General features: G+C 35.0%; 1 protein-coding gene and 1 pseudogene across 1 annotated transcript in view; one reads left to right on the top strand and one right to left on the bottom strand.

The window, feature by feature from the left end:
• The window catches only part of SNX13 (sorting nexin 13), a 138,028-nt gene that overhangs the window by 45,859 nt on the left and 68,742 nt on the right, over positions 1-23,427 (top strand). Inside the window, exons 4-8 of the mRNA XM_030857129.2 lie at positions 462-551; positions 1,609-1,730; positions 17,508-17,629; positions 17,721-17,822; positions 19,199-19,287. Of these exons, the coding sequence (XP_030712989.1) occupies positions 462-551; positions 1,609-1,730; positions 17,508-17,629; positions 17,721-17,822; positions 19,199-19,287 (525 nt within the window). The remainder of the gene's footprint in view (positions 1-461; positions 552-1,608; positions 1,731-17,507; positions 17,630-17,720; positions 17,823-19,198; positions 19,288-23,427) is intronic.
• On the bottom strand, positions 3,055-3,763 carry LOC115853624 (phosphoglycerate mutase 1-like; annotated as a pseudogene).

Genomic DNA, 23,427 nt, shown 5'->3' with positions numbered 1-23,427 from the left:
AATATTTATTTTCTTTAGTTGCTAAAAACCATCCCTAAGTAAAATTAATTTAAAATATATTCATTTGGCAGCTGGTATACTGTTGTGGGCTGGGAGGGAGAAGGAGGAAATAGGGGTGTGTTTAATAAAGACAATTATTTGACTCACCTGAAACACTAACTTATGATTTTAAAGTTTCATTGAAATATGGCAATATTATATCTGATATTTTCAATTTCTCACATTCTAAATAATGTTTGCTGATAATTGTTTTTGGTGATGACACAAGATTTTTTTTCTAGATGTCTAGTTTTGTTAATTTGAGAAATAGTGTTTGCTTTATACCCGAGTCTCAAGAAATAAGGTTATTTATTAACTTGAAAATAATGACAGGGAAGTTACAATGAATATTTAGTTAGAAGTAAACTACAGAGACTTTAAATCAAGAAACTATGTAATAGAATGTTATGGTTTCCTTTCAGTGCTTAGAAGAAATGAAACGGGAAGCCAGGACTATAAAGATCGATAGAAGATTGACAGGTGCCAATATAATTGATGAACCTCTCCAGCAAGTGAGTTTCAGTATGTGGTATTTGAATTCCATATGTTGTGTGCTAGGTGCATTTCTTTTGAAAATACTAAAGAAGAATTTTTGCTATTTGTGTAATATGCTGGAAATTCATTATAATGCTGTCCTTGGAGTCTGTACATAAAGATGCTGCCTTACTTATGAACTTACTTATAATAAGGTGTTTGCTTAATACGATATTAAAGTCTTTTGGTTGAATTTACATTTAGGAAAAAAAGGTTTTACTGACATCTGATAATGTTTCTAATTATTTTATAGTTAAAATGTTACTCTTCAGCTAATGAACAAGCTTAGTGGTTTGATAAATCAGATGTTTTTCCTACTAGTTTAATTACTTTTTTAAATGGATATTTATGGTTTCATTCAAAAATATTTTAAAAATTAGAATTCAAATTATTCTTCTCCAAAATATTTTTCATCGATTCTTGATTTTGTGATTATTACAAATAATGTATACTTTAAAATGTAATACTATTTTTTAGATGAACCCATATTTACTTTGTCTGATTTGCAAAAACATAATACATTAAACTGTATTATTTGCTATTTATTGGCTAACAGTGCTGTTGGCAGCATCACCGGTATTAGAATTAAGTGAATTGTCATTTTTATAATTTGATTCAATGATTCTGATGATATTCTCAAAAGAAAACATTTCCAAGATTATTAGCGTCTCTTGACATTATTTTGCATCTCATTCCATCAAACTGATTAAAACTTCATTATGTTGTAGCATTGGAAATTTATTTTTTCTGCAGGCTTCATCTTCATCTGAAATTGGGTGGGGCTTCGCCATAGATAATTCTTTAATTTTTTAAAAAATTTGGGCAGTGGATGAATTGGGCTACCAAAATAATTGAAAAATTTTTGAAATGTGTTTTAGTATATTGATGCTTTTTTAATGAAGGCAGTTATTTACCACTACAATTTAGTATGTAGCAAGTAAATATAAATCGCAAATAATCCTTTCAGGTTTTACTTTGCCACTGTTACTTTTTAAATCCTAAAAAATTGTATTTTTTTCCATATTTTTGTTTTAGGTTATCCAATTTTCCTTGAGGGATTATGTCCAGTATTGGTATTATACACTAAGTGATGATGAATCTTTTCTTCTTGAAATTAGGCAGACTCTTCAGAATGCACTCATTCAGTTTGCTACTAGGTAAGGTCACTGCATTGTATTTATGCAGAAAAATTTAAATATTGTTTGTATCAATAGGGAAAATAACTTTCAAATGGAAGGAGAAAATTGATTTATTACATGGTAAGTAGAACAGTAGATTATTATTGTGGGATAACTCTTAGATTATAGAACTAGAGTCATAAAAACCTTTGTTCCTTTACATTTACAGAATGTTTATCTTGACTAATACCTGTTCTCTTAGTCTGTACGTCCGTTTCTTCCTCAGGGTCCAGTTGTCCAATCATGTGACTGTTCAAAGTCTTTCATCCCACTTACCGATAATACTTTTTTCCCCTCTTACCCAGATACTCTTGTTCTGTTTTATTTTGTTTTTAGTTGCATCACTCCCTTATTATACTGTTCTGGAAATAGGATTTAGTACAGTTATGCTCAAAATGAGTACTGGGCCAAGTGGCAGCGCCAAACAACTGGAACATGATTCGGAAATCTGACACAGTGAAAGACATGCTTGGACATGATCAAGAGGCATTTTATGGCCATAGAACAATAAGGCAGGGGAGGGGTTCTGAAACATACAACAGGGTGAAGTCCTATACCTTAGGAGTCAGGGAGCTTATCTCATATTGGTGTAAGGAATAGTTTGTTTTCTGTTAAGCACCACTAAAATCCCCGGAAGGTTTTTGTTGTTGTTGATATTTTTAACATTCATATATAAATAATATATGAAATATATATAATATGTACAAATATAGACACAACATATATGTATTTTATATATATATTTTGTAAAAGTAAATGCAACACTTAAACATTCAGGATTGATCCTAATCTTCTGGAGCGAGTTCCTCTGGTGTAATGGAGGAAATGTTTGTTTGAATCACCATGCAGGTTACATTCATCTTCTACTGGAATAACTAGAGCCTCCCAGACAGTCACATGACTACAAAATAGTACAGGATTAGCTTTTGGGAACACAAATAAGCTCTCTTGTTCCTCCTCATTGGTCACATCTTAGCATGGTTCTTGCCTATCTTCTACTCAAGCAGGGCCTTAGTAATAAACGAAGCACTAGCAAAAAGTCCCAGAGTTACTTCCTCTCCACCCTCTTGAATAAGTCTTCCCTTGACTTGGACTGAGGACCCTTTGCCCCATAGGTGCTGTTCTGACTAGATTGTATGAAGGAAATGGGAGCAGGAGACAAAATGGCTAAAAGAAAATTGGGAGCCACTGATCCCCATCTGGAGCTACAACTTAAGATGCCCACAGACATGTGCAGGGAAGAGGTGCAGAGGAATGGGGTGGGAGGGGGGTGTCCTTGGGAAAGTAGGCTGCTTGCTTGCCTTCACTTCTTGGCCTTGCCCTGGGCAGCCATAGCCTCCATGACTTCACACATGGGCTCTTCATTTCCCAGGAACTCCATGGGCTTCTTGTCCAGTTCATAGACAGTGGGACTACCAGTGGGCAGGTGCAGCTCCACAGTAGCCTCTTCAGAGAGACCCTCCAGAGGGTTGACAGTGCCCTGAAGGCTATTGCCGTGGGCTGTATTCAGTACCCCCTTCCCCTCCTCCATCTGGGGAACTATTTTTTCATTCCAAAAGGGCAGAGCTCTGGCAATAGTGTCCTTCGGACTCTCACAGGAGGGTAGCTGATCTTCAGTGAGGTCTGCATACCTCAGTCTTTATTGATGTTGCTGTAGAAGGGTGGTTGAGCTTCATAAGAGGTGGTAGGACATAATAGCATGTCCAGATCTTTACCTGGGTTTCGTCATGCTTGGCAGCAGTTTCTGCTTTATTGAAGTCAAGTCCTCACTATTGGCAGCCACACTTGGTCATTGGCATCCAGTGCTGTCTAGAAGATCCAAATGGCTTTCTTCTGCACCGTGGTGAAGCAGATGTCAAACTCCTAGCCAGCATCTTGTAGCACCTGCATGTGGTGCTTCACCTCCTCATGCCTCCTGGGCTCATGTTGGCTTTGCTCCAGCCACTGAAGCTGTTCTACAGGTTCTGTGTGCTATTCCTGTGTGGGATCAGCACCACCTTGTAGGTGGCCATGGCGGCATAGACTGGGGCTCACTGAGATGCCAAGGTCATGACCCCAGATACTCTGTTTTATTCAAGCGCTCTGAAAATAGTTCAGCATAACTGCTCACTTTTGGCACATACCTAGCGGGGTCCTCTTAGAGGAAGAAGAAACCAAAGGAGCATAAGTCAGTGGAGAATACGTATTCAGTTTATTTGTTTACTTTCAGAAGAGAAGTGTATTTTAATGAGTTTCCTTTAAGAAACTTTTCTGAGGTATACAAAAATTCTCACTTTACAAACACCCCTTACATACTGCCTCCCATATAACAAAATATTTTGGTCTATATCCTTGTATTTAAACTGCTTGATTTTGGGGAGGGCATTTCATATGCAGAAATTATTTATTTTTGAAAGAAAGGATTCTATCTTTGGGCGAATTTGCAATCTTTTTTTTTCTTAAATAAAAGAATTTGCTACCCAGTACACAGAGTGATTTTCCTATGAGCCTGTGGCCTCAAGGCAGGAGGCTGCATTGCTATGCCAGGAGTACACTGTCTAATCTGAAGGTATTATTCTCCAACCAACCCCTCTTCTTCCCTAATTAGGTTCTTGAAATATACTTTTGTACTTTTGAGAGTCTTGGAGAATAGAGCTTTGCCCTAGGGCTGTTACTTTGTTTCCATCTCTGTTCACATAGATATTTCTAGCTCATGCTGCCCTGTCAAGACTTTTTCTTCTATAATTCAGTTGATCTTAAGCTTTAGAGTGTGAGGTGAGTTCCTCAGCCTGAGGTCACTGAGGAGGCCTACAGTAAGTTTCATGGTTTGAGTTTTAACCTTACTTGGATAGATTTGAGCTCCTTCTCCCTTATGATTAACAGCAAACATTGTAAAGTAGCCAGCCATAATTAGGAGTGTAGACTTAACTGTGGAACACAGAAAATATAATAAAGTATAATCAAAGAAGTCAGAAATTGGATTTTATCTCCTTATTTCATATATATAACATTATTGTGTGTTAGGTATTTTTTAAGATCATTCTTTTGAATCGGTCATTCACTGCTTTTTATGGTAACACCATCCTAATGATGTTTTTCTCCCTTTGGAAGAGTGGGAATAAGAAGAGTTCATTATTCTTGTGTCTGCTTAAGAGTATATGAAAATATAAAAAATTTTAGACCTAGAAAGAACTTTGAACTAGTAATTGGAAGACTTGAGTTTGTATCCTGCTCTACCATTTAGCCGCAGTACTGTGAGCAAGTATTAAAAATTTTTTGGATCTTGGTTTTTCTCACATGTGAAATAAGCCTAATAAAAAATACCTGCCCAGTACTGCATTCCTCACAGGGTTATTGTCATGATCAAATTCATCTATTCATTCAACTAATATTTTGTGTCTACTTTGTACCAGCCAGGTGCTGCGGATACAGCAATGAATAAAGCAAAATCCCTGCTCAGTGGAATGTAATGAAAATAGTTCTTGTGAAAATGTTTTCAAAGTTGTGAAGGAATTTAGAAGTTTAAGTTTTTATGCCGTCCAACATCCATAATTTCACAGACAAGGAAGCTAAATTCCAGAAAGATTAAGCGATTAGTCTAGGATTATCTGTTGAGTTGGGGGCAGAGCGAGAATTAGAATCAGATTGTTCCTAATAGTTAGTATTCTTTCCTCCACTCGCTACCAGATATATTATGATCTAGATTATTAATCTTAGTTTCTCCCACCTTTCTTTCGTATCATTGCAATGCTTTCCCTGTTTTTGATCTTATAACCACCTTTTCTTTAAACTTCCTGTCATAAGTTTTTTTTTCCCCCTTCTCTAATATTCTGTGCTTTCAAGCTAAGTATTTGGGTGATTACAGGAAGAGCCAGGTTTCCTCCATACTAGACTGATATGAATTTATATCTTTGCTTGTTCATTGGTCTTAAGTTTTTGGGCAAATTAATCAGCCTCTCTTGAGCTTTAGTTTCCTTATTTGTAAAGAGCTGATAATAAGCTACTTTTGAGGCTGCTTTCAGGTTAAAAAACAATATGATGTAAAACCTGTAGCATACAGTAAAGCTCAGTTATTGTTTGTGCCTTTTCTGTGAATGACTTTATTTTTGTCCTTCATTGGCTTTTTCTGTTACTACTAAAATGTATGTCTTCACAGAGGCTCCTTGACTATTTCCAATGTGAATATCAAGAAAATTAAGCCTGGTTATAATCACTCAAATACTTTAAAAATTCTTATTCTTGTCTGCTGTGCACTGTGAAGCATAAGTTATCACTTCTCTCCTTCAAATTACAATCTTGCATAGGGTTCTTAACCAACAGCCCATGAAGCCCTGAAGATGTATGCGAAATTGTCTGTTATTTTTCCTATTGAGTGATTCCATAGATTTTATTTTCAAAAAGGGCCTATGAACCCAGAAAAGATTTAGAACCACCAAATTCTAGTGTTCATATTTATTCATCAGCTTGGGGAAACAATTACAGAACATCAACATAAAACAAAATACTCATTTTGAGATATAACAGGAAGAAAAGGATATACTTAGAGTGTGAAGTTCTGGTTTTGAGCTTTAGCTCTATTATTTATTAAGCTCTATGGCCTTGAATGGGTAAAAACCATAAATTCTTTGAGTCTAGTGATAACCTATGTCTGCTTATCAGGTTGTTGTTAGGATTAAATGACATCGCATGTGAGAGAGTACTTTGTAATGATAACACCTCATACTAACATTAGTACCTGTTATTCTAGTAACAGTTTAGGGAAGGAAACCTTCCCATAGCACTTGAGTTCTCTGTGGAGCCTGGGCATAAATTAGGCTGGAGCTTTAGCAGATGAATCTGTGATAACCCATGTATTTTTATTCTCTCTTCAAATAAGATAGTATGATATAGGATAGAAAGCCCTGGGAGATTTGTATTATAATTCTACCTGTACCATTAAGTTATAATGCACTTAAAAGAACATTTCTTAACAACTCTGTACAGCAGTGATGCTGAACTTGTAGCACACTCTGAGTTTGTGAGGGGCAAAGGAGATGATGTGCATGAAATATTTCATAAAGTATTTGTCGACCAATAAATGACTTTTTGAGCAAGTTATTTGACTTTCTGTGCCTAAATCTCTGCATCAGTAAAATGGGGTAATTTTCTCATAGGATTGTTGTAATGATTATATGGGGGAAAAGTGCATGTAAAACATCATAGGATCTGGCACATAGCATGTGTTCAGTGAATGTTAACTTCTTTGTTGTTATTGTTGTTTTTGTTATTTGTTACATTCCTAGGATATATACACAGATTCTTTGACCTTGTCTTCTTAGCTCTATTTTTTTTTTTTTGAGGGGGAAGGGAAAGGGAGACAAAATTAAAGCACATGAAATGGAGAGAAATAAAGTGGTGATTTGTGTGGCATTTAGAGGATTTCATGTAGAGATAGAATGGACCAGAGTCACTGATCAAGACCTCATGTGGATTGAGGCCAAAACTGGACTTCAAGAATGGGTGTATTGAGATGGAGAGGGAGGGATAAAGGACATGTTAGGCAAAAGGAATAATCTGAGCACAGTTCTCAGAAGGGGGATAAGGTTAGTGTATGAGGAGGTACAAGTGAACAAGGAACCTTGTTGTTCTCAAAAGTGAAATGTGGTTACTAACGCTACACATCTGTTTCCCTGAACCCTAGGGTTAGTGGAAAGGAGATATATTCTAATGCTACTGTGTTCCTTCCTGAAGGGTTTTCCCATGGTGTAAGGACATAGGAAATGTAGGTTCTGAGATTCAGTGGTTCTGATGCTGATGGTATCACTGTTCCTGGAATAACGGGGTTTTGCTACTGAACTCAGGTCCCACTGCTCGCTGCTTGAGAGGCAAATTTTGGTTGGAAAGGAAAGGTTGTTTTATTCAGGAGGCTGGCAACCCGGGGAGAAGGTGGACTCATGTCCAGAAGCCAACTCCCCATTGCTGATCAGGGGGCAAGAGCTTTTAAAAGGGAGTTTCAGGTGTGTATAGGCAGAGGGAGGGGGCTTTGTGCAGAGCAGCATAGTAAGCTCTGATAGTCATCTTGAAATTGGTCATGAGGTGGTCTGATTAGCATCATCTCGATTGCTTTAAGTACAGTGAATCTTCAGTTCCAGGGTCAGTTTGTTCCCATTTCCTTGAGGTCAGTTCTTAGAATTGTGTAAGATGGAGCAGCTTATGTCAGGGCTACAGTCTGGTCATCAAGTAGTTAACTTTTTCCACCTGGTGGGGGTTTTAATATCTGTAAAACAACTCAGAGGATATGGCTCAATATTATCTGTAGCCCTTGAGGAGGAACTAAAGGTCCTTGACTTTAAGGACTGAACTATTATTATTTTGTCCTGTTTGACTATTTTACTTTGTTTCTGTATTTTCTCATTTCTTTGATTAAATTTATTCTTTGCCTGAAGTTTTTCTACAGACAAGAGGCAGGTGGAAGACATGGTGGTGGTGGTGGGATCTGTCTAGGGAAGCTCCCAAGGGTCCTGCTTGATTTTAGTTTGTCTTCCATTTTTCTCACTCCCTTTTGCCATAGAAATGTAAATCGTATGTTCCTAGACTTGTCCAAAAGGCAAGTACAATAATGGACATTTGCAACAGTGAAGTTTTATACTATTGTCATTTTATATTCTTTGCCATTTGAAAACTTAGCTCAAAAGAGATGTTAATCAGAAAGATGCAAAAAGAATTAGGAACCATCTAAATATTTAAAAGGGGAGAAAAAGTTGAAGTTTTTATATCTATAGAATAGACCAGGGGTGGTTAACTGTATATTTTTATAATTCATATATTGTACAGTTCACTCACTTAAAGTCATTGGCTTTCAGTATATTCACAGAGTTGTGCAGCCTTCATCACAGTCAATTTAAGAACTTTTTTTAAAAAATAAATTTAATTAATTAATTTATTTTTGACTGTGTTGGGTCTTCGTTGCTGCACACAGGCTTTATCTAGTTGTGGTGAGCCGGGGCTACTCTTCCTTGCAGTGTGCAGGCTTATCATAGCAGTGGCTTCTCTTGCTGCAGAACATGGGCTCTAGGCGTGGCGGGCTTCAGTAGTTGGAGCACGTGGGCTCAGTAGTTGTGGCTTGTGGGCTCTAGAGCACAGGCTCAGTAGTTGCGGCTCATGGACTTAGTTGCTCCGTGCCATGTGGGATCTTCCTGGACCAGGGATCGAGCCCGTGTCCCCTGCATTGGCAGGTGGATCCTCAATCACTGCACCACCAAGGAAGCCCTAAGGACATTTTAATGACCCCGCAAGGGGACCTGATATCCGCTATCAGTCTCTCCCCATATCCCCCACAAAGCTTCTAGCTCTGGGCAGTCAATTATATACTTTTTCTCTCTATGCATTTGGACGTTTTACATGAATGAAATAATACAATATGTGGTCTTTAGTGACTGGCTTCTTTCACTTAGCGTGATGTTTTCAAGGTTCATCCTTGTTGTAGCATATATTATTACTTATTGCTTCTTATTGCTGAATAATTTTCCATTGTATGGATACACCACAGTTTGTTTATCCATTCATCAGTTGGCAGACAGTAGGTTTGCGTCTATCTTTTGGATTTTATAAAGAATGCTACTATGAGCACTCATGTACATGTTTTTGTGTGGACTTAATGTTCTCATTTCTTTTAGATGTGCACCTAGGAGTAGAGTTCCTGGTCATATGGTAACTTAGTTTAACCTTTAGAGGAACTGCAAACTTTTAAAAAGTGGCTACACATTACCACCAACAATGTATGAGGGTTCCAGTTTCTCCACATCCTTTCCTGTACTTGTTATTGTCTGTCTTTTTGATTATAGCCATCCTAGTGGGTGTGAAGCGGTATTTCATGATGGTTTTGATTTGCATTTCCTTGATAGCTAACGATGTCGAACATCTTTTCATGTGCAAATTAGTCATTTGTATATAGAGAATGTCTGTCAGATCTTTTCCCTATTTTAAAATTAGGTTATTTGTCATTTTATTATTGAGTGTACTGTACTGCTGCCTGGTTTTGTAAGTACAGTTTTATTGGACAGTTATGCTCATTTGTTTGCATTTTGTCGATGGCTGCTTTTGTGCTACAGTGACAGAGTTGACTGAGATGATGTGGCCTGCAAAACCTAAAATAGTTGCTAATTGGCTCTTTTAGAGAAAGAGTTTGCTGACCCCTGGAATACATAGATTTGCATACATTAAAATATTACGTAGTATTAACGAAGTAGGAAATACATTAGAATAAAAAGCACACAAAGTAGTGTACGCTATATGATTTTAGCTGTGTAAAAAATTGTAAGTATGTGAGCATAGCAAAGATACTAAAAGAAAAACACTAAAATATTAACAGTGATCTTTGGATTGTGGATTTAAGGCTAATTTATAGCTGATACAGAAAATCTAAAGAAGGAAATTACATTTTACAGAACGGGCATGTATTATTCTTATAGCCCAAGACAGAAACATTTGTTGCTCAGCAATAAAAATATCTAGGATGACTTTGCAACTAAATTCCTTTTCCTGTTTCTCTGTTTTTTATATTCTTGCAAACACATAAATAAAATAAACCGTTTTTCAGGTGTAGATGACATTTTTTGTATAGGTAGCCACTGAATCTTTATTTCCTTGGGAAGTTATCTTGAAACTAATGCTTAAATATAGTGTTTTGTACATGATAAGGTAGTGAATACTCAATAAATTATTGTTAATTGAGTTTCCATTTATGACTTCCTTGGTAATTTTTCTCCACAAAATTTAATATATTTCGCTGTTGGGTCTAGGAATTTTTCATTTATCAGGTAAATTTTACTGAAAACCTTATTTATTAAAATACTTAATAGCATGAATTTAATATTTAATACTTAACATTATACTTAAGAAGATTCACACTTAGCCCCAGGTTATTTTTTTTCTTTTCCTGTAGCTTGATTAAGGCTTCCAGCTCTGTGTTCTTTATACTCAACCCCTAAAATAGAGTGTGCTTCATGTGTGTTCCTCTATCTAAGTTTTTCTTTATATTTGAAGATCCAAGTTCTTTAAAAGTTATGCATCCTTGACCTCTTTGAAGCATTGGGGCACAGGATGTAGAACTGGATGGATTTCTTAGGTGGAGTTATAGTTCACTAAATACCATTTCCTTTACTATGGTTATATAAAACTGCATGCCTAAATTTTTCTCCATTTCTACCAATTTGTTTATAACGTTTATGAGTCAGAAGGTTTTGTGTTGTTAAGGTATAGCAGAGAAAACACCAAATTGAAAGTTAGGAACCCTGTTTTTGTTTTTCTGTTTTTTTTTTTTTTTTAAACAAAGCCTTGATCTCAATAACTATATAATCTAGAATAAGTAATTTAAGTTTTGGCTCTGTAATTACAGGGGTTTGTGGTAATTATTTCAGATCTCTTTCAGTTCTAAAAGACTGAGATTCCCTGGTATGGTTGGTACTAATCTTGATTTGTTTGTTTTCACTCATACTTCCTCTTCAAAACACTCACTCACATTCTCTATCACACCCCACATTTTGAATACCATTTGGGGAGTTATTTTTTATAGTGTGTGGGGTTGCTAATTAGATTTAATTTACTTTGGGATTAAAGTACTCCTCTAGTCTGTTGTTTTACTGATAGGAGATCTTAGAGTAGGGTGATGATAAACTTTATTTAAACCTTTTATTGTATTTCTCCACGGTCAGAAAGGATACAAGACTTAAACTTGAAAGATATTTACTAGACCAGTCTTTTCTCTGTAGTTAAAAGTCTTGTATCAGTGAAACTTTAAAAATTTTTATTTGATTATCCAAACTAGTACTATTCTGTACTGAATACTGAAAACAATAAATTTGTAGTTTTATAAGTCGACTCCTTTAAGTTTTGTGAAGTGTAAATACTCCCACCATGGTTGATTTTTAAGCTGTCAGTATGAAGTCACTGAATGTGGAGTTAGGAGAGAGATGTGCACCTTTGGCTCTCCTACTCAGCATACAACAGTGCAGCCAAGGGAAGGGAGCAGACAGGTTAGCAACCATGAAGTAATGAAAGTTGTTACCTCGTGTGGTTGCTAATTTAGCTCCCATGAAAGAGTAATTCTCCATATATTTTTAAGAATTATGGTATAGAGTAATAGTAAATTTAATGTAAGTTCAGTTTCATTATTTTATACTCAATCCTTATAACTACATCCTTAAAGTAGATTTTAAAAGGGAAACAAAGGTGCTCTAGGGAGGTGGTTATGGTAACGTGAAGTATTTATAATATGAGCAAATTGAGACTGGAAGAAGGGAAAATCTTTTAATGGATTTAGGAGCAAGTTTATAATTCTCTGCTTTTAAAATATTGCTCAAATTCAATTTTAGGCTGAAGCTTTTGACGCTAACAGCGTACTCCCTCAAGGACTCTTGAAGGACGGAAACATGTAAAGGTTTATGTATTTTAAAGAGTATATCCTTTATAATAGTGAAGTCTGAGGGGGAAGTTACTGTCTGATTCCGTGACTCAAGGAAGGAATTTTTTCTTTCACAGATAGGACACCCAATTTCAGCAAAAGATGTCTGAGTCAGTGATCTAAAAATCCTCTAGTGGAATAAAACTTCTCAAAATGTCTTCAAAGATGCTTGTCAAAATCTACCCAGAAAAACTAGAAATCATTAGTATAGGAATTTTACTATACTAATGATTTTTTTAAATGTCTGAATTTTGTAATTAGAAGGTAAAAGACCTCATATAGGAGATTAATACATATTATTGTAATTTTATGCAGTTGGTTATTACATCACCTTTATTGATTAATACACATTTAAAAAGTCTTTATATATATGTGTGTGTGTATATATATACACATACATACATATACGTACATACATACTATGCAGATACAGTGTCATTCTTTTTTTATTTAATTAGTTAATTAATTAATTTATTTATTGGCTGCACCACACGGCACGTGGGATCTTTAGCTCCCCAACCAGGGATCGAACCCATGCCCCCTGCATTGGAAGTGCAGAGTCTTAACCACTGGGACCGCCAGGGAGGTCCCTACTATGTCATTCTCACTGTTTTAAAATAAGGTCTTAGTAGTCATTTCTGTGAAAAAATAATACAGCATCAGGAATGTAACATTTATTATAGGATTGTTTCTGTGGGAAAATCAGTTTTTACTTTTATCGTTTTGACATAAAGGACCTTTTCCAGGGCAGTATTCTGCCCAGTGTGTGAAGATTGCCTCTATTGCCAAATGGTCACCCACTTCTTTAGTTAGGCAGGTCTACGTGATGACTCTTGCATAGGCCATGCTCATATCCCTCTTTTGTCTGTTCCTATATCCTTCTTTACCCCATTTAAATACTAGTCATTCATCAAAATATGTTTGTAGTGTGGCCTCTTTAATTAATCCTTTTTGACTTACGACATAGCACTTAACTAACTTCTACTTATTTCTGTGTGTGGGTATCATCAAAAAAAATTGTAAGCTATTTTTAGAATGGTACCAGTTCTGTACTACTGTAATAGAAATTCTCTTTAGTTAGCCAGTTATTCTCCATTCCCTTTGTAAGACATACTGACTCATGCCCTTAGCATTAAAGCTAGGCTAATAGGCTACATTCTAGTACTTCTGTCCACTTCTGTCCCTACCTTTTGACTTCTAAACTTATCAGAAGTTACTTGTTGATTCTTGGGCACAGAAAGTCTGATATAATTGTTTTGTGGTATGAGCTGAGCATGGATGCTTTAGAGGAGGAAGACAATTGAGTGTGTTAAAAAAGGAAGTTGTATTTGTTTCTGAACCTGTGTACCCTGCTTATACTTTTTATTATAATCATATAATTTAATTTACTTCTACATAGATTAAAGAATATGAGTATGACAGGGTAGTTCCTATGAAAAAGAGGTCACTTGCTTTGGAATTTACTCAGCTAGTTGCTAAATAGATCACAGTAGGATTAGGTGTGTGAAAGACAACTATAAAATGTTGGTGAAAAGCCTTGAAAGACTCTTACTCTGCATTTGGATTTGTTCACAGATGTCGTTAGTTGTTAATGCCATTTAAAAGAAACTGGAAACCATAACTTCCTCAATGTGAGAATGGTTTATTCAAGACAAAGGCCACATTAATAACACTTAGCAAAACATTAATCAAAAGGTCTTATCTTAGTCTTACACTGAAAGATTTATATGATTTAAGTTAAAATGAAATACATTCATGATTCCTTCTTTTGATCAAATATTTCGATTTACTTACCAGTTACCACTTTTCTATGTATTGTGTTCCTGCGCGCGCGCATGTGTGTGTATTGGGATGGGTATGTAGTTAATCATAGGTTCTTAAAGCTGTAAGTGTCCCTAGAGAAAAACCATGGGTGGTGACGTGACTTGCTGAATTTCACAGCTAATGAAATGGTGTATCATTTACTTGAATCAAGGACATGTATTCAGTCCAGTTCAGTCTTAGTTGATTTTGATGTGTTTTTTGTGTTACTGATGATGAGCTGTATACTGCTTAGAATAGATGGCCCCAGTGAAGCAATTTATGTAATCTCAGTCTCAGCCCACATATTTGGGACATTCATTGCCTTTTTTTGGCATTAGCATTAAGTAGCTTTGGGGTTTAGAGACGCAAAAAGAGCTTCTCAATATATGTCCTATTTCAGAACTTTAAGGAGTAAAGAAGCAGTTGCTGTACGTGGTTCATGTGGCCATTCTCCAAGCACCTATTAACAGTGCTCTGACCCTGAAAGAGAAATCAATAAATCAGTATGTATCAAGTGCCTCCAGTGTTTAACATATTATTTAGCCATTGGGGAACACAAGTAGTGAATAAAACATAGTGGAATAAAACAGACAAAATCCCTGACTTCCTGAGATTTTTATCTCAGCAGTTGAATTATTTAACTGCAGGTTGTAAGTGCTATAAAAAGTGAAAAATGTGCTGCTATGAGAATATGTAACCAGAGATCCAGACCTTGTCTGAAGGAATAAAGCAAAGGGTGAGGGTCAACGAAGAGTGCCGTGTGGAATTGACATTTTAGGTGAACTCTAAAGTATAAGTGAGAATTGTCAAAGGAATGTGGGGGAGCGAAGGTAAATTTATGGAGAGTGGACAGGGTGAGCAAACTTGGCAGAGGGAATAGTCTGTCCAAAGGTATTGAGGTAAACACAGAACAGAAAAGGAAGGACAGTGGAACAAATGATGAGGAAGTAAGCAGGGTCCCAGCTGTGTATGATCGGAGAGTCACTAAAGGGTTTTTACGGCTCTTGTTTTGTATCATCATATTTGTATTTTTAAAAAGATCAGTCTGGCTGCTGTATGGAAAATAGAATGGAGGGTAGACTAGAGTGGACGTGGGAGATCAATTAAAAGGCCAGGAATAAGATGACGGTGTTAGAGATGAAGATAAGGCCTGCCAAATGTATCAGAGAGCTACACTTGGTAGTTTGACTTTTCCTTTTGTTCTTTAATGAAGACTTCATTGCTTATTTGCATTCCTAATTAACCATCGTAATTCTTACAAGCATTCTGTCAAGATATATAAGCTTCAGGGGCCTAATATAAATTGTATATTCTCAGGGTAGGGTTGAACATATCCCTTATTCTCTTGGTCATATAGGAAGTATGCTCTCATTTTTAAATTCAAGAAGTGAAAGCCTCTAAGTAATAATAAAATGAAAGTGTAGATAATAGGATTCATTGTGTAATAATCCAGGTGTTTTTACTAGGAGTCATGTGGGGGAATATTTTAAACAAAGTGAAAAAGAGCCTTGACTGTAGGCATGACTTAAGAATAAATAATATTAAGAGCTCTAATAGAAAACTACCTGTGGATCAATAGAAGGAAGTGTGGCTTTCAAATTTTAAGACAAATACTACTAGAAATTGTTAGTAGATATTTTCCTAATTATGTAAATGGGAAGTCATGTACTACTGTTGTTCTTATCTTCCTAACCTAGAACAGTTCCTTTGAGTTGAGATTTGCAATAGATTTGCATGTATTCAGGGTAAATGAGTCAAGCAGAGGGAAAATGATGACCTTGGATAGAGAATATAAAATACTGTGTTCCCTGTTTTCCCCACCCTCAATATATTTGTATATTGAAAGTAGAAATCTGTATTTAATACTTAAAATAATTTTCATGTATTTGCATTACTTGTTAACTTTCAGTCATTTTAAATGTCATTACATCCTCCATAATGAATTGAGATAGGTTTTAAAATGCCTTCTAAAATTAATAAATTTTGTTTTGTTTGAAAATTTCAGTAAATTCTGTAAATAGCACTGTACCATGAAACAGAACATATGTAATTTGAAAGATTATATATTCTGCTTTCTTCTAAATTTGTTAGAATGAACCTTTTATGGATTAAATGAGCTAATGGCCTATACCAAGTAAATTTTGTTCTTATAAAATTTTCAGGTTTGGATGATTTTGTACAAATATTCATGTAAAGAGTTTTGAAAGATGCTTACACAGATTGTGCTTTTCTTTCTAAAATAAGGGCAAAAAGAGACTCTAGAGACCTCTAGGTTTAAGTTTTTATTTTAGGTTTTATGTTGAGACTGAGTATTGTTACCAAGTTTAGTGTATGCTTATATACATGGCTCTTACATTCTGAGTAATGGTAACCTCTCCTCAGATCCCAGAGCTCAGGTTACATTTATTTTTGTTAAATTGTTTGTATTCATGTACTTATAATTTACTCTTTCTTTCCATGTATATAACAAAATCATAATTGTGCATTAGAAATTATGAGTGTTAATAATTTATGTTTTTGTTTAAAAATAGCCATCTGTTATATTCCTCAATGCCATTACCACATTTAAAAGTTTTTTCTCAAAAGACAGTAATCAAGTCAACTTATTCACTAGCTTCTTTATTATACAGGTATGGTGAATTAGCATAATGAATTATGGTAACTTTTTTTTGCTCCCCCATTGTCTAGCATCTTCATGAGTAGCCTCTTTATCTTCTGTTTATTTGGTATGTTCCTAAAGGGGTGAATTAATTTTAGTGCTAACTTAAGGAAAACAGCATTGAATAACATGTTTGTTTAAAAATATCACTTAATCCAAGGAGATGTATAATCTGGGTTTATCTGTTGTATTTGTTATCTGTTTCACTGGTTTACTAAATTAGTGATGTTTGTTGAGGTCTGTTGCTTTAGAGATAAGAGTACTAGGTAACTTAATAAACTTAGTAATCACCTTTTTCATGGGTAAGTGTGGTATTTTACATTACTCTTTAAACCATTTCCATGTGACTATAGTTATTTCAAATAGTTAAGTTTTTAAGTGTTTTATATGCAAACAGAAACCAGTCAGGCTCATACCAAAGATATTTGGTTCAAAACTTGGACCGTATAACTAAAAGGAAGAATGTGGAGAATTCAGAAAGGGTTCAGAAGGAACCAAGAAATATCTCAACTGCTCTTTTAAAAGCAAGCAAAAACATTCTGAATTCCTAATATATTGTTATGTCTGGGATGAGAAATTGCATAATATACCTGTTGTTTTTTCTCTTATTTATTTTAAGCATTTAGATAGTACTTTTAAGCTTTGGCACATAAAATACTTCAAAGAATATTGTTCGAGGGTTTAAGTAGATTTGATAAACTGGGTCTCTTGAAAGGGAATGCTAAGGTGTAATAGTGGTTAAATGAGTAAAATCTCAGTATAAATAAATTCAGTCTCTTTTGATAATCATGTCTTTCAGTAGTCATTAAATAAACTTATATTTTGATTAAAAAAGCATTTATATAATGCTTTTATGTCATGTGTTTTTTGTAAGGTCAAAAGAAATAGACTGGCAACCTTATTTTACTACACGCATTGTAGATGATTTTGGCACACACCTACGAGTATTCAGAAAGGCTCAACAGAAGATAACAGAGAAAGATGATCAAGTAAAAGGTAATATCTTTATCCCCTTTGAAAATTCGGATTGTTAAATCTGTTTTTCTTTATTATTCTGTATGTCTTGAATTGTTCCTTCTTTGTCCAGGTACAGCAGAAGATCTTGTAGATACCTTCTTTGAAGTTGAAGTTGAAATGGAGAAGGACGTTTGCCGTGACCTAGTGTGCACATCTCCCAAAGATGAAGAAGGTTTTCTTTTCAGTTTAACTTTTTTGAGAACAGTAACTGTTCACATTGGTTGGAGACAAGTTAGCAGAATCAGTGAACAAATATAAGTGTAAAATCTAAGAGTGAAATTATTCTTACAGGACAGGCAGCATAGTAAAGACACTGCTACTATTCACTTTATTGTATTTTTTAACTCTTTAAAATAGTTTCCAGATTCTTTTTTCTCTTTTAAGGTCATCTTTAAAATTTAAAGATGGCAATTAAAGAGTACCTCTTTCGTCATCTTTTAAAATACAGCAAACTGAAACATTATATAATTATAAATTTACTTTTTTTGATCTATAGTAATTTATCTTCCCCTTGAATTTATTATTTCTATTTCAAGAGTACACCTGTTACCCTGAATATTTCCTAAGGGAATGATTATAATATTTCAAATGAAATTTATAGAGTTGAATGTACTTTTCTTTTTGAGAGGTTAGACCCGATAAGCTTTAGCTGAGGATGTTGTCTTTTCCTAGTTTTACAACGACTAGGAGTCTGTGCTACTTGGCACATTTTTCTGATTAGCTGTTTATTGCATTGGCCAAAAAGTTCGTTCTGACCCAGTAATTATATTCCCGGGAAGTGTCAGCATATGAACAATTCAGAAACGCATTTCTGGTTGTGGAAATTGTTTTCTTAGATTTTAAAAAATGTGCTCAGCTTTTTTATTTCTTTGCCTTCCTTTCCGCTTTTTCCCTTTTTCCTTCTTTCCTTTTTTATATTTATTGTGCAATTCAGTTCTTAACTGCTACTTCATTAGCACTAATATGAAATAACTAAATGTAAGAAATAGATATAATAATGTACAGTCCTTTTATGTAAATCAAGCCCTCCTCAATCAGTAAAATATTGGGTTGGCCAAAATGTTCGTTCGGGTTTTTCCATAATGTTACAGAAAAACCCAAACGAACATTTTGGCCAACCCAATAGAAGCGCATACTCTTCTTGTTATTACCTGCCAAGACAATGGAAGTTCTTTCCTGGAAAAATAGTTACAAGTGTATTTTTAAATGTGCAAATAACTTTTAAGTATGCAAAGATGTGTGGTAGAAGTGTAGAATACATGGTACAACTAAAACTTCTTGGGGAAAACACTTTTGTAATTGAAGTTTCTCAACAATTCAAAATGTGGGTTAGAATTGGGCAGAATAAAAAATATGTATTCGTTTGATTAATGAATAGTTGCTATTTGGAGAATAATAAAGGGATTTTTAGTGAATACTGATTACTAAGGTAATAAGCTGGTATAATCAGGCAACTGCTTATTTCTACCTTTATTTGTGTTTTATATCAAGAGTAGGTGGAGACTTCATATTTTCTAATGTTGTTATAGCTACTTCTTTTATTTCTAGGATTCCTAAGGGATTTGTGTGAGGTCTTATTATATTTATTGCTACCTCCTGGAGATTTCCAGAACAAGATCATGCGATACTTTGTCAGGGTAAGCCTAAGCTCATACAAAATACATGGCTGTAAAGAAACTTAGAGTAGTAATTATTAAAATTTTTGTCCCAGGACCTTGTTACGCTCTTAAAAATTATCGAGGACCCCAAAGAGCTTCTGTTTATGTGGGCTTTATCTATCAATATTTATTGTATTGTAAATTAAAACTAAGAAATTTTGGAACACAAATACACAGCCCACATTCCATTAATGGTATCATCACACCATCATGTTCCTTTTTGAAAATATCACTGTATGCTTGTCTCCCCCTACACCCCAGAGGTTCCTGGACAACACCTTGAAAACTGCCTGAGTTAGAGTTAGATACTTGGATTTTGGGTTATAACAAAGATATGTTTTAAATTTTCTTTAATATAGCTTCACCTATAAATTTACTTAAATTAGACTGACTAAAGTAACACTTCTGGATAGAAACTTTCAAAAAAACCTGGGTAGCTAAGATTCTGCTTCTTGTCATTGGAAAATAAGTTAAGTCAGATGAGAACAGTAGTCTTGGACTCATTTATTTCCTGGGTATAAACCTTTGGAGTAAAATTCTTTGTACACATGTAAAGGAATAACATTTTGGCTTTGGCTACTGGTTGTGATTGAGAAATGCTAGCTAATGCTAACATTAGCCCTTACCCTGGCTGAATGGGTAAAATTGAAGTTTCTAATTTTTCTAAAAATGAAAGCTTATGATCTCTTTAGTCTACCATTCTGCAGAACAGATACACCAATTCCTAAGGTGTCTGTTGTTATTTAATGCTTGTTTGTTATTATTTAAGCAGTATCAATTTCCTAATAGCTCTCTAACTTGAGTTCAGTGCACTTCTCAGGTAGGGTAATGGTACTGTGAAGTGAGAAGAAAATGCTTGATTTTGATGGGAAGAGTCTGCTAGATTATATATAGTGAAGACCAATCATTTGGGCTAGTCATTATCAAGGGAGGTGAATATCTGGCATGTCTATCACTAGATTCACACTTACCACTGAAGGAAGATACTGCTAATCAGTCATCATACTCATTCATGCTGATTATTTGGCAGCAGAGTCTTTGCCTGGTACTCCAGAGAGCCACTGCTAGGCAGTATCTCAGCAGCATTTCACATGGCTGGCCATGTCTTCCTTCTTGAAACTCTGTCTTTTCTTGGGTTCCACGTCATTACTGTCTTCTCTTTTTCTCCTCCTTCGGTCTCTTTTTTAGTCACCTCTATATGCTTTAATTCCTCTTCTTAACTTTTAAATATCCAAGTTGTTCAGTTCTTAGCCCTCTTCTTGCTCATCCATTCCTATGGCTTTAAACACCAGCCAAATGCTAATAAAAATTGATGTCTATAGGCCAGATTCCCTTCTGAGCTCTAGGCCCCTCTGACCAGCTGCCCACTAAAATCACTATTTGATTGATTCACAGCCCTTTTAAACTTTAAATGCCCAAGATGGAAATCTTATTCTTGCCTCCAGATCCTGTCTACCTTTTATAAGTCTTTTCTTCATCCCAGTAATAACTATCCAGGAAATGTTTTAAATCTCAAGTCCTTTTAAAAGGCTTACAATAAGACTGTGCATGATGTGGCTTTGTTTACCTCTCTGGCCTTCATGCCATGCCGTCACTATGTTCCAGCTACATTGGCTTCTCCAGAAGTGCCATTTCTCCCCACCATAGGACTGTCTCGTACTCTTTTTCATCTGCTTAGAATGATTCTCCTTCTTCTCTTGGCTAAGTTGTATTTGTCCCACATATCTCACTTCTCAGAAAGGCCTCCAATCTAAAAGCCCCCTCATAATTCCCTATTAGTGTAGGTAAGTACTGTTTTCCTTCATAACATTTACCATATTTTAAAATGACAATTTGGTTGTTGCATTTACTTGCTTGATGCCTCTTTCCCCCAGTAGAATCCTAAGTCCTATAAAGACGGGGACCATATTTTGTATTTATCATGATTATGTACTTAGTGGTTATCACAGTACCTGCCACATAGCACATACCCAATCAGAGAATTGGGTTTAATGCAAAAGGAAACCTATTTGTCCTTCTTGCTGGCTGTGGTGGACACGCTATTGCTGCTCCTTAAAGATTAAATTGACTTTTAGGAGACAGGAATGAAGATGAGTCTTGTTACATGGGGTTATAGTTTAAAATAAGTAGGACTGTTTAAAGAGCAAATATGTTTTGCCATAGATTGTTCTTTTAGACCAATATTTTATTTATTTTTGCTTGAGTCTAATTGAGTTGAGTATAATTGTTGGAGCACTGCAATCAGTTTGTTTTTCTTTTAACTTGATAGTTCTTTATCAGTTTTCTTTTGTTGATAATTAAATCTAGGTTTTCCCAAAAGACATTTTGTTCAGATTAAATAACAGTTTAGAGAGTTCTTAGTTCTTTCCTTTATATGATGGATCCTTTGTATGGATTGTACAGATCACAGTATTTGACTGAGATAATTGCTGTTTAATTGCTACTCCTTTCTTCCATTACCGTGTTTTATTGGTTTAGAGATTCATGGCCTCAATGACTCTATCTTTTGAGCCTTCATATTTGGCAGCTGGTGCTTGTCTTAAAGTATATGAAAATTATCTGGAAATTGCTACATATTTTGGAATATTTAGAGCTCTCACTAAAACCTGTAGAGGAATTGTTGAGTCATATGATTACATCTTAGACTAACCAAACCCTTTCATGAGGCAGATTAGGAGATCAGCGTAGTTTTCTGAGATATATTGACTGTTTGCATTAACTAATAAGAAGCACTAGATTTATTCAGAAATTTTGTCCACATGTTTTTTTCTCTCACTTTGAAAAGAAACTTTCAAAAAATACTTGTTTGTGAATTTTCTCCTTACAAAGTACATTTTAAAATGTGAGCTTCTGTGGTCAGATACATAATTTGAAGGAAGGGATTCTATAAATAAATATAATTTTTAAGAAGTTAGAGTTAAAGCTAACCTTGAAAGAATAAGCAATTTCTTCTACTTTGAGACTGTATGGTGTCTCAAAAGAGATTTCAGAAAGTTACTGGAGCCTCCATTAGTGCCTTTTGGAAATACGAATTCATCGTGGGGGAAACGTTGTCAAAAGACTTGTACAACTTACAAAAGTAGAATTTAAATAACGTATTTCTTTAAAGGAAAATAAAGTGAAGGCTACCTTCTATGAACTTACACCAGAAAATGGCACAGATAAATTAGAGATCTGGAAAGGAATAAGTAAATAAATTGGTCCTTTACTTAGAAAAGTGAAACATCCTGTTAAACTTGTAGCTATTTAGCCTCTCCAGTATTCATAAGAAATGATATTTCATAAATTTAGATTTCACAGGCATAAAGGACTGAAGAGTAATAACAGGTAAAAATATTGTCTTAGTAGAATCAGCATTAAATTCTTAGTTTCTTCATTTCCATCATTTAATATTTGTCAAATTCCATCCATGTTTAAGACAATGACCTTGAGAAGAAGAGGCTAAATATTTTTGAAGATAGATAAATCAATAGATTAACTAATCTCACTCATATACAAAAAGTTCCTGAAGAGCTGTAGTGTAGGAGAGAAGTAGAAGACACAAAATTACATAGAGAATGGTATGTGATAAATGGCTTAAATACAGGGCATTAGTGTATTTTAAACATATAAGTGAAAAAGTGTTCAGCTGGAATGATCAGGGTTTATTTAATTGGAAAATTAATTCTGGATTCAGTCCTTGAAGGAGAGGCAGAATCTTAATAGGTAGGAGCATAAACAGCTGCAAAGAATGGGAAGGTATATTCTAAAGAATGTTGAGTAATTGTTTTAACCTATGTTATTTTATTTTTATTATCTTCTATTAGGTAAATTTCAAACTCAGACAGGTATAGAGAATAATACAATAGACATTTATGTACCAACAACCCAGATTTAACCACTGTTAATATTTTGCTGTAGTTGCTCTGTCCCTCCCTTGAAGGCAATCACTATTCTAAGATTGGTATCTTTTCCTTTTCTTGTTTGTTTTTATACTTTTAATGTAGATGTAGGAATCCATAAACACTTTTAGTGCCATGTTTTGCCTTTTAAAAATGAGTATAAATGCTAACATATTAGAAGTATCCTTTTGCCTTTTTTCACTCAACTCTACTTATCATTGTGGCCATGTATCCAAGT

Source organism: Globicephala melas, chromosome 9 (assembly GCF_963455315.2).
Source record: "Globicephala melas chromosome 9, mGloMel1.2, whole genome shotgun sequence".
Lineage (NCBI taxonomy): Eukaryota > Metazoa > Chordata > Mammalia > Artiodactyla > Delphinidae > Globicephala > Globicephala melas.
This window is presented reverse-complemented; position numbering and strand designations above follow the sequence as displayed.